We start from the raw sequence: 12,019 nt of genomic DNA, 5'->3' as shown, positions 1-12,019 counted from the left end.
TTCATCTTTGTTCCCATGTCTCTAAATGAAGTCATCCTTAGACGCTTACAAACCAAATTTGAAAGCCAAGATAATGATTGGAGGAAATAAACCCCTTACAGGTACATACAAATTTTATCACCGTCAAACAAATCTGGATGAGCTCACACCTATGGACCTACAAAAATCTGACCACTATTGGAAGGGTGGTTCTGGAGATATTTTTGACCAGACATAAGAAAAATCTTAGGAACATGCAAATTTCAATATAATCTGTAAAACTCTGAATGATATCATTCCAAGGATACCATACACCAAAATTTGAACACTATCAGGCTGGCACTTCCGACAAGACAGATTTTGAAAAAAAATAAAGAAGAAACCAAAACAAAAATTTTAAAAAGAGAAAAACAAACATGCTACTTTTGACAAAACAGAATATGGTTATCCCTACCAATAGCTATTCAAGCAATTGGACTATCGATTTGTGAGAAGAACTTCAAAATGTCAACAACGTTGACTGACAACATTCACCCGTTTGGGGAGCTCCATTCCATTGACAGCGTAGATAGTAAGTTTGCCGTATGTTAATTTCAGGAGGCACTCAAAATTCCCCAAATGATCAGATTGTGTTCTGATTGAGGTTAGCTTTTTATTTATATTAATTTACTAAATTATCATATATTATATTACATGGAATGTGAATAGTGTTGTACAAATGGCCCATCATTACCTTATTACTGTGATGTTATACAAACTGTTAAACCTTATCCCTTTTTCCGGTGCAATGTGTTTTGTTTGCTTGTTAGTTCTTACCTCCACCAGGCACGGCAGCTTCATTTTCAAAATCAATCAGGTTGGGTTCATTACTTGATTTGTTGTCATAGATGGCCTCCTCTTGATGTCTGTTTCTCGGCTTGTCCTTCAGCGAGGCGTAGGCACCATTGCTGCTTGTAGCCTGTCAAAATAATAATACCAGAAAGACTCTGATCCATCAAAAACATGATGTGGTGATCTTCAACTGATGATACCTTAACCTATTCACCCCCACTTCCCAGTGATCAGGTCCACACTCACCATTGACAACAATGGGCTTGGGCCAAACCACGTAGGTGAAAGGGTTAAACTGAGAGAAAAAGTCTGATTCTTTACACCATCTGACAGATAATTGTAACAAGACATTACACATAAGAAAACTGATTGGTTTATGCTGTGATGAGGAGGATCCATGCGAGAAAGTCTCTGATTGGGTTATGGTACTCAGACAACAGCTAACCAAGAAAGCCAAATTCTGATTGGTTGAATGGAGTACTTACAGGAACATTGCTTGGTGTCTGGTAGTGCGCGCTCGGTAGTGGTGGCACTGGTTGAACTTGCTTTGGAATCGGCGGTAGTTTACCAAGGTCATTGTAATATTCAGGCTCATCTCCCCAGTCGCTTTCTTCAAAGATAGGCACTTCAAACCTGAATAAAAGAAAATTCAAAATTGTCACTGTACGTGCTTGTGACTTTGTCGACAGCTAAGAAAGAGCCACAAGTTTGTTTGGCTGAATTTAATCAGAAATATTATGAAACAGTTTAAAGGTTTCACATGAAACTTCCTGATGAATTCTGAAATTGTCTGTCGGCTGATAGCTAACAGCACTCTCTCAAGACAATTCCATGTTCATCAGAGACCACAGATATTAGGTTTCACCCACGTCAAGCAGCCTTGAGTTAAAATTTAGAAGAATCACTGAAAATCTAATGAGAAAATTATGGTTTGAACTTCCTTATTACATGACAAATTGTCAAAATTAGCTTTTGGAAGTTTCTACTGCCGTGAAGTTTTTGAACTCCAAATGTTTCAAATTGAAATTGAATGGTGATTCAGTGCCATGCATAGGCAGGGTCTGCATAGTGTTACTGTGGTATATAGTTCGTGAAAATTGGCAGACGATCATTGAAACGTCACTCTACTCCTCAATCTGCAAAGGAATGAGTCCTGTTTGTCAAACACGTATTGTGATCATCAAGAGACACTTTACAAATTATCTTGAATTTTTTCCATGACTTTCTGGTCAACTCAAAACAGTATAGGGTAAAATGGGTCAATTGAAGACTTTCTTGTTCATCTCGCGCGGGCACATTCAGCATTAACGGTGAAAATCTCAAAATGATTCCGGAAATCTCTGCAAAGGCTCTGGAGACAACAATGAGAAACACTGACTTTCCCATCCACCGTGTGAAATCTACTCTGGTGAAAATAAATTGTTTTCAAAGATGAGGATGGACCATGCAAGGAGATTCAAGAGCTTTACATGGATCAAACGGGGCTGTGCTAACACCACAGTTGATAATTCCGTATTCCCTCAAAGATTTGATGTTCTAGCTCACACTGAAGTCAGCTAACAGCTAAAACAAAATATGCCTCTAATATTGTTCATTAACGCATGTTTTGCTTTACACAGCAATCTCCAGAGCATTCATTTAAGCATTAAGTATGGTAATCTGTGTAATTATTTGGGCAATCAGGTCTATCCTGTTTGAGATACGGGGTCCCTCTGTAAAATTACTTTGGATTCTGGAAGTCAGATGTCTGGTTTAATGACACCATCACTGGTTGTGGCATCTGAAAAATTTCTAGTAATCTTTACCGATTGCACACAATTTTTAAAGAAGGCCTCTTTCTCAAGATTTGGAAACTGTACTTGCTGTATTTTTATCTCCGTCAAACAACAAATCTAACCTTTGGCTACGACATTGACCTGATTACACGTTTTCTGTATGCCTATAATGTAATGGGTAAGTTGCAGGCTTTTTAATTCTTAATGACGCCAAGATTTTCACTTCCTCTGGAAGGAAAGATTTTTTTCCAAAACAAGCTAATCACTACATCCCCCACATTTTCGAAGATTACAGCCACAGGCATTTTGCTAAGAAAGTGTATCCTTCCCTGTTGGTTCTTGTTCAGGAAATCTAACCACTACAAACATGAGAGATGAATCGCTGTTTGCGGAGAGAACCACTCCCACTCATTCTTGATGCAATGAACACTGGCAATTACATTTGTCCACAGCATTCTCTCTGAATCTTGTGAGACATGAAAAAGCTCATCACAGTGACACTGATCACCATGATATCACCAGAACTGATCCTGTAGCTTAGCTCAACTTTGCATTTCATCTATCTGTATGCTAAACGCCTTTCATTGATTTCCTTAGTCTGTTTTGATCGAGGATGGAGGCCACCTTTGTACACAAGTATATCTTGTTTACAAGTATATTCTGAATGTCAGTGTTTATAAAGCGTTGAGGTATGTTCATAATGAGTTTACGTATGATGTTTATGAGTGCTCGGTGTAACACTTTTAGTAATCTCTTTCTACAGATTTTCAAGGCGATGCTATAGATATTCACTTTCTTTGAATTCAAAATGTAATTCAACCTTCACTTACTCTGCAATCCTATTGTCACTTGTTCTTGTTTGAGGAAAACATATTACAGCATACTGACTAAAACTTCACTGGACAGGGTCATTTTGTGGCTATCTTTCTAGATTATGTGCAATGAAAGAAACATGTTTCAAATCAGCGCTATTTCCTATAATTTGGAAACTGTTCTGACTATTTTTTTTATATGATTACTCATATCTAACTTCCAGGCAGCTAGGAAAATTGAACGATTATAGTATTCTGACTCCTGCGATGCATTGAGTCTACCTAAGGTTTTTGACTTCAATATCATACAAAGACTTATTCTTCCTACGGTTGAATGCGTCTTGGGACAGAATTTTTAATCTCAAACTTTTACAATATTCTTTTGGCCCACCACTAGTGGAAGACTCATTTTGAAGCTTATGGAGTAAATTAACTTTCCACCAGCTTAGTTTTGTGAAAATTGGGAATTAATATTCCCCCTTAGAGATAACATAGGGATGGTGGCCATTTTGAATTTCAAATGTCGGTAAATATTAGGTAATTTGTTTTCCCTAGTACCAAACTTGCACAGTGACCCCTGAGTTTTACTCTTGATTTTGAAAGAGAATGGTTGAAAGTTTGCTGGAGGAAAATTTGAGCAAAAGTTTATGTCGTTCATTCTCAAGGCGTGAACTGCCTTAAGAATGCTACACAGACATATAACTAGATCTGGAGCACTGTGGAGATGATCATTGTAAGGTCAAAAGCACATCACCTTCACACATCATTACAAAGATAACCATACCTATCTTGAGTCTGTACTGCTTTTGGTGGGTTTCTCAGGTATTCTTTAAATCTCAATTCAAAAGCCTGGCCAACCGTTGTGATGACATCCTGGGCCAGTCCACCGGCACACTCTATCACATGGCATGCTCTACCATTGACTGGGTCCTTGGCTACATAGGCCACAAAGTCAATGCAATCCTGCATCCAGAACAAAATGCCGATATACAGAATAATCATACAAGGAGTTTACATGCAAAGTCTCCCGAACAGATTACAACATTACAGCCTGTAAGTGCTGATTGCATTTACCCTATCTTGCTCAGCCGACATTTGTGCATTGCAAGAGCTAAACAAGTAGTAGCTATTATTACAATATACTCCTGATTGGCTGCAGTACAGCTCAAACAAACCAATCAGTGACAGGCTTTACATTTCACAGGGAAGTAGCATTGCAGCGTACCCTTCTGATTGGCTAGAGAAAAGCTCAGGCATAAAAATCAGTGATTGGCTCTTGTCCGGGAGCAAAGTTATTTAGTTAATATCACTGAGACAAAGAGGATACTGACAAAATTGCAATGACCGGTTGTATATTGCCATTTGGGAAACAGCAATATAACAATGTTCATTGCAATTGAAATATGTTAATGCTGGTAATTTCACGAGTTATTAACTGCTGGCGGTTTCATCAGAAAAACAAATATTGATGGAAATTAACAGTAATTGTCCATTAAACTGTAAAGCCTAATAACAAAATAATGGAAAAAGATACCTGTGCTTGATAAAATAACTCGTCACTATCTTTAAGTTTTAAGATTAAATTAGAGTTGTAAAACAACAAGATATATGATTGGCCAGTTCTAAAGCAACCCACTGTTTCACTACAGAACTGGAGGCAATATTTCCTGCCATAGCATGCATGCATTAATTATTCCCAGAAATTAACGCACTGCACACTATCCTATCCTGTTACATCAGAAGAGACAGACAGACTGATCTCTCAGGCATCAACTGTTTGTTCTCCATGTTTGGTGGCTGACTTGCCACCAAATATCAGACAGAGGTAATCTCCCCTGCTTTTCACACTAAAGACAATCAGTGATGCTGTCCTGTCAGGGATCGGCATCCATCTTGCCTCACACATCTCATCTTACATATTGTCTGAGTTTTTTCTCCAATTAGCTGTTCACTTCCTCTCTTTTCCGCACAAACAAATTGTGCGTAGGGTGTTTTTTTTTTCTTTCAGAGGGATCCAGTGGTGTGATGTACCTTCCTCTAATATATTCTATTCCTGTCTGATTTCATTAATAACTACATTACTATAGAAATGTCACTCCAAAACTTCACGTAAAGGTGTTTCTCTCAGGGTCCGTCTCAGATGTACGTAAAGACATTGCTCTCTAATTCTCTAACCCTTATCCTGCCAAATTCATATGTCACATCATGTCACAACATGTCAAGCTGTTGCATTTTAACAAAGATTTAAACACTTGAAGGCCATTGGAAAAAAGTTGCTATGAGCATGATTTTCACTGACTAAACCTGTTATAACATACTATGCCAAATAGATGAAAACATGTATCAACACCGCCTTTACTGACTTGGCAAGATTGAGGTATGACATGCCTGGCAGGATAAGGGTTAAAGTCACTTTCAAGTTATTGCTTTTATTTTCCAGAAGTTGAAACTTACCGGATCTCCACCGGATGCAAATGAAATTCCTTGCATTTGGTGATTGGCTATTATCTGTAAGAGAAAAAATGACATAGACATTAAAGGTATACTGTCACCTGTTCCAATTTTGCCACAGTTACCATGGAAAGAGAAAATCTAACCACTCACAGATTTTAAACGGGTGGCCACTTTTTAAAAACAGCGCCCTCACATGGGCATTTTGAATACCAAGGAACACCCCTTTGACCATATGTGGGCATATTTAGATTACATGTGACTGTATACCTTTAAGGAGACCACTTCCTCGATCTCAAACTTATAAAACACACAAAGTATTGGATTTGGAGTCATGATATGCCATGTTGCCACCAATGACATTACAGCACGACAATGTGTGAATTAAACTATCACTGGTGAAATAGCCACAGAGATTCTAAACAGGTCTGGGTTGGCTATGAAGCCAGGAGCATTTTGTTTGATGATAAAATATTAACAACTTTTGCAAGTGCCACAAAACTTGGCGTAGCAAGACCACACAGCATCTTTTATATATCCGTGCATAGTTGTCCATATCAGAGTCACTGTAGTGTCTCAATTTTCAAATAACATTGTTAAAATTTGACTCATACAGGAAACAATTCAACTGTAAATCATAGTACAGCGTGACTGTACCACAGGATTCTACATTTCAGTGTTGATAGGATTCGAAATTATTCCAATTTCGGAAAGCATTAAAGATAAAGATGTGCGAGAAATTTCTTCTCTCCTTAGAACAAATGCAAAGTATTTCACGGTGAATATCGATTTGAAAATTGTGCAAATTATGTACAGAAACACTTACAGTGAAACTATTGGACATTCTTCACAATGGAAAAGCCACTTACAAAAATTTCAATTATCTTAGCCTAACATTCCAATATGAACATAAGTAAAGCCTGGAACCCAACTTATCTTTGATGTCTTTTGTAATACCCTTATATTGTGTAATTGTCTATTAACATTAAAACATTGTACAGGCATAGGAAATGTCAACTATAAAGTGGCTATTTTCAAGGTAGAATTCGTTGAAGGGACAGATATATGGACTCTCAAATTTTTACAATACGTTTTTGGTCTGCCACTTGTGGGGCTCATTTCGAAGCTCATGAAGTATATGAAGTTTTCACCAGCTTATTTTAATAACAAATAATGATTTAACTTTTCCCCTTTGAGTTTACACAGTACAGGGTTGGATGGTGGCCATTTTGAATTTCAAGTGTCACTATAATATTGCGTAATTTGTTTCTCTAGTACCAAATTTTGCATAGTGACTCCCAATTTTTATTCTTGATTTTGAACGGAATGGTTTAAAGTTTCTAAATTGGGAAGCATGTACCACCATAACGAGCTGTTGTCCCTCTCTCCTATGATATTGCGTGATAGATTTAATGATACCAATGAACACAGTTGGGTAAAATCAACTACTCATGTTTGAAAGGCTGGACGACACGTTTCACTTTGGTGAGTACACCACAAGTGGCCTTTGAAGAGCATGCACACATTCTTGTCACCCTGAATTAGACGGGACCAGTAACTACCAGCTTTTCCAACGCAAATATTTAGTTTACATTGGAAATAACGACTGCATTTTTTTAGAGTTACAGTATGTTAACATGCCGAGATGGGACATTTGGCTGACATAAGTAACAGACTATGCATCACGTACTGCGACATGATATTTGATAAGCAAGATTTCACAATCGTGAATTTATCTAATTTATGTATCCTGCAATGGTTGTTCTCTGAAAGTCACTGAAACCTTTTAAATGTTAATCTTCAGATGTTATGTAGGTCATTTCCCCACACTCATCATGACCTGAGTTCAATTAGTCTAGAACATTCTCAAGGTCACTGCCCTTGATGACCTCACAACCTTGAATTCAATTAGTCATGTTTGGAATGTTCTGGAAAGTTGATTAGTTGTGTAAGGGAGATAATTTTAGAACAGTAATTAGCATGTCAATAAAAGTTCTAGATTGTTCTTATATGCCTTTATAAAAGGGACGTGCACAGCTCCCAGTCAGACTTTTGGGATCGTGTCTCTTGTGTGTTACTAAACTCCAGCAGTAGTCATTCTCAAGACTTTTCAAGACCTTCACTGCCAACGCTGGATTTATACTGTGGACTTTGTGCAGCTTCAAGCCTGCAAGGACTGTTCATTCATCCAACTGACTGTTACAACTCTGAGACTGGAGCTTTGCCGTCCCAGCTGAGATAAGTAGTCTGTACACTTTTAAAGCTTGTACTCTATCCCTGACTTAGCAATTAGTTTTATTTTCGTAATAAATTTTGTTTAAACGTTAACTGCTGAGTTCACCCTTTTGTTCGTTTTCTCTGCACGTAACAAAATTGGGGGCTCGTCCGGGATACGAATATTTTGAGCCGTTTGACAACATTTTGACAGCCTTTTCAAACTACTGTATACTGTGAACTCAGCGAAATTCAATCATGGCGGAATTCAAGCCAGACGAATTTATGGATGACCTTGATCAGGACACATTTAATTCCCTCAGAAAAGACAACCTCATAGCACTGGCAAATTTCCTTAAAGTAATGTCAAAAGATCTATGCGCAAGCGAGAAATACAGTTCAAGATTGCAAGACATTTAGTTAATTCTGGCCATTTTGAGGAGTCTGCCTTAAAAGATTATGAGCCTGAGTCTTCCTCTGAACTCAGAAAATTAGAATTAGAATTGCAGACAAATTTGGAGATTAAGAAACTAGAATTACAAATGGAAAAAGAGAGACAGGCATTAGAAAAAGAAAAAATACGAATGCAGTTAGAAATGGAAGAAAGACAGAAGAAAAAGAAAGGCAGGAAAGATTAGAAATGGAAGAAAGACAGAGAGAAAAAGAATTGCGATTAGAAGAACAGCGATTACAGGTAGAAATAAAACGTTTAGAGCTTGGACAGTCAGAAAATTCTTCCCTTCAGACAAGTTTGACATCACTAAGCATTTCAGGTTAGTTCCCCCTTTCCAAGAAAAGGATGTTGATAAATATTTCCTTCATTTAGAAAATTGCTCAGAGTCTGAATTGGCCTAAGGAGTCCTGGTCTATGCTTTTGCAGAGTGCTTTGGTGGGTAAAGCCAGAGAAATTTACATTCAGTTGTCAGTAGAGCAGGCTTCAATTATGATTCTGTGAAGGAATTAATTCTCAAGGGCTATGAGTTGGTGCCTGAAGCTTACCGTCAGAAATTTAGGGATTGTGAGAAGGTGAAGGATCAAACTTATGTTGAATTTGCTCGAACAAAAGAACAACTGTTTGATCGTTGGTGTTCTTCGGAAAAGGTCAGTCAGAATTATGACAAATTACGACAGCTTGTTTGATTGAGGAATTTAAAAGGTGCATCCGGAGTGACATCAGACGTTTATCAATGAACAAAAGGCAGATACATTAGAGGTTGCTGCACGTTTGGCCGATGATTATTCATTGACCCACAAATCTTCATTTCTCAGCAAACCATCCCAGTCCTTTTCCATACAGAAACAATGCAGGTAAATTTAACTCCTCCTTTTCATCCAAGAATTTTTCAAAGGACAGTAGAAAATCAAATGACAACAGTTCACAGAGTTCAAGTAACACTCCCACATCATCAGATCCCAAGTCTCAATCTCCTTCTGACAAACAGTTTGGTACACTTTCTTGTAATTATTGTAAGAAAGACGGCCATTTAATGTCAGAGTGTTTCAAATTGAAAAGAAAACGTGAAGGTCAAAGTGGTCAAAGTGGATCTAAGCCAACCGGCTTTATTTCTTCATCAACTCAATTAGAGTCTAATAATGTGTGTAACACATTTTCTGAGGTTAAACCCCTCTCATCCCCAATTAATGAGGTCAAGGTCATTCTTCTCAAGATAGCATTATGGGTATTTTCGAACCATTTATTCATGATGGTTTTATATCACTTTCTAGTGATTTTCTTCCGCTACCCCTGTCAAATTTAAGAGATACCGGGGCGTCCCAGTCTCTTTTGTTGGCAGATACCCTGCCGTTTTCTGAAAAGTCATTTTCAGGTTCTAAAGTTCTTATTAAGGGGGTAGATTGTAATGACTACATTCCTGTTCCTCTCCATAATGTCTATTTGTCTTCGGACTTTGTTTCTGGACCTGTGACTTTAGGTATTAGGCCTTTTTTGCCTTTGAAGGGATTCACCTTCTTCTTGGAAACGACCTTGCCGGGGACAAGGTCATTACTAATCCACTTGTGACTGATAATCCTAGTTTAGATCAGGATCCAGAGCCAATTGAACAAGAGATACCCGATTTATTTCCTTCATGTGCCATTACTCGAGCCATGTCAAAGAAAACTTCCGAGAATCAAAATACTCTCAAAAATAATGTCACAGATGTTGACTTAAATGACACCTTTCTCAGTCAGGTGTTTGACACGGAGTCATTCCGTTATCCCTCGTGGATTTGAAACTTCCAGTAAAACTTCTGCTGACCAAAGTCAGACATTTTCTAGATCAAATCTCATTGCAGAACAACACAAAGACCCAGATATTTTGTCTTTGTTTGACAGAGTAGATGATGAAGGTAAAACTTCAGATAGCTCTGTTTCCTATTATACAAATCTGGTATTCTCATGCGTAAATGGAGACCTCCAGATGTTTGGTTGATGACGATTGGGCTATAAAACATCAAATTGTGGTTCCAAAGCCCTATCGTGCTGAAATATTGCGCCTGGCCCATGAAACGCCCTGGGCTGGTCATTTGGGAGTAAGGAAAACTTATCATAAAATTCTCAGTCACTTTTATTGGCCTAATCTCAGGCAGGATGTAACACATTTCTGTAAAACTTGTCACACATGTCAAATGGTAGGAAAGCCAAATCAGACCATTCCAAAGGCCCCTTTACAGCCAATTCCTGCATTTCAAGAACCATTTAGTAGGATACTAATAGACTGTGTTGGGCCCCTACCAAAACAAGATCAGGAAATGAGTACATGTTGACAATTATGTGTACATCAACTCGGTTCCCAGAAGCCATACCACTGAGAAACATAAAGACAAAGACTATAGTGAGAGCTTTAGTCAAATTTTTCACTTTATTTGGCCTCCCTAAATGTGTCCAGTCCGATCAAGGCTCCAACTTTATGTCTGGTATTTTTCAACAAGTAATGGATCAGCTAGGCATTAAACAGTATAGGTCATCCGCCTATCATCCAGAAAGTCAGGGTGCTCTTGAGCGATTTCATCAAACTTTGAAAAACATGATTAAGACCTACTGTTTTGACACAGAGAAGCAGTGGGATGAAGGAATTCATTTTTTGCTCTTTGCTGTTAGAGAGTCAATTCAGGAGTCTCTTGGTTTTAGCCCATTTGAGCTTGTATTTGGACATACAGTCCGTGGCCCACTTAAGCTCGTTAAAGAGAAATTCCTATCAGACGATGATGATTGTCTGAATATTTTGCAATATGTGTCAGATTTTCGTACAAAACTCTCTAAAGCATGTGAATTAGCCAGAGAAAATCTTGAGTCATCTCAGCAGTCAATGAAAACCAAATATGATAAAAGCACCTCAAAACGGAAGTTTGAACCAGGTCAAAAGGTTCTTGTTCTACTTCCAATTCCTGGCAAACCACTCCATGCTCGTTACTTTGGGCCATATCTAATTGATAAGAAATTGAGTGATTTAAATTACATCATAATAACACCTGACAGGCGAAAACAAAAACAGCTATGTCACATAAATATGCTTAAGCCATATTTGGATAGGGATAATCCTACTATAACTCAGCCTGTCAGTACCGTCAGTTCTGGCCATTATGAAGATAGTGATACTGAAACTGACTTGAGTGAAAATACTCTAAACTCAAAGCTGGGCTCGGTCAAGCTTCAGAACTCAGAAATCCTGGAGAAGCTGGAGTCTACAAAGTTGGCACACCTCCAGCCAGAACAACAACAACAGGTGAAAGAACTGCTCCATGAAATAAACACCTGTTTCAAGATGTTCCAACGAGGACGAACGTCATCTATCACGACGTTGATGTTGGGGACAGTAAGCCTGTAAAACAACATCCATACAGACTGAATCCAACAAAAGCGAAATATCTCCAGGAAGAAGTCAAATACCTGCTGGACAATGACTTTATTGAACCCAGTAAAAGTAACTGGAGTTCGCCGTGCATACTTGTTCCCAAA

At 38.2% G+C, this 12,019-nt stretch overlaps 1 protein-coding gene across 11 annotated transcripts in view; it reads right to left on the bottom strand.

Annotated features, from left to right (window-relative positions):
• LOC139121341 (SHC-transforming protein 1-like) overlaps positions 1–12,019 on the bottom strand; it is a 102,700-nt gene that overhangs the window by 15,378 nt on the left and 75,303 nt on the right. For all 11 annotated transcript variants that reach the window (XM_070686156.1, XM_070686152.1, XM_070686155.1 and 8 more), the window contains 4 exons: positions 5,852–5,905; positions 4,182–4,360; positions 1,296–1,443; positions 796–937 (listed from right to left, as the gene is read on the bottom strand). In XM_070686156.1, the coding sequence (XP_070542257.1) occupies positions 796–937; positions 1,296–1,443; positions 4,182–4,360; positions 5,852–5,905 (523 nt within the window). The remainder of the gene's footprint in view (positions 1–795; positions 938–1,295; positions 1,444–4,181; positions 4,361–5,851; positions 5,906–12,019) is intronic.

The sequence above is a fragment of the Ptychodera flava genome, chromosome 21, assembly GCF_041260155.1.
Source record: "Ptychodera flava strain L36383 chromosome 21, AS_Pfla_20210202, whole genome shotgun sequence".
Lineage (NCBI taxonomy): Eukaryota > Metazoa > Hemichordata > Enteropneusta > Ptychoderidae > Ptychodera > Ptychodera flava.
Note: the sequence above shows the minus strand (reverse complement) of the source record. Positions and strands in the feature narration are given on the sequence as shown.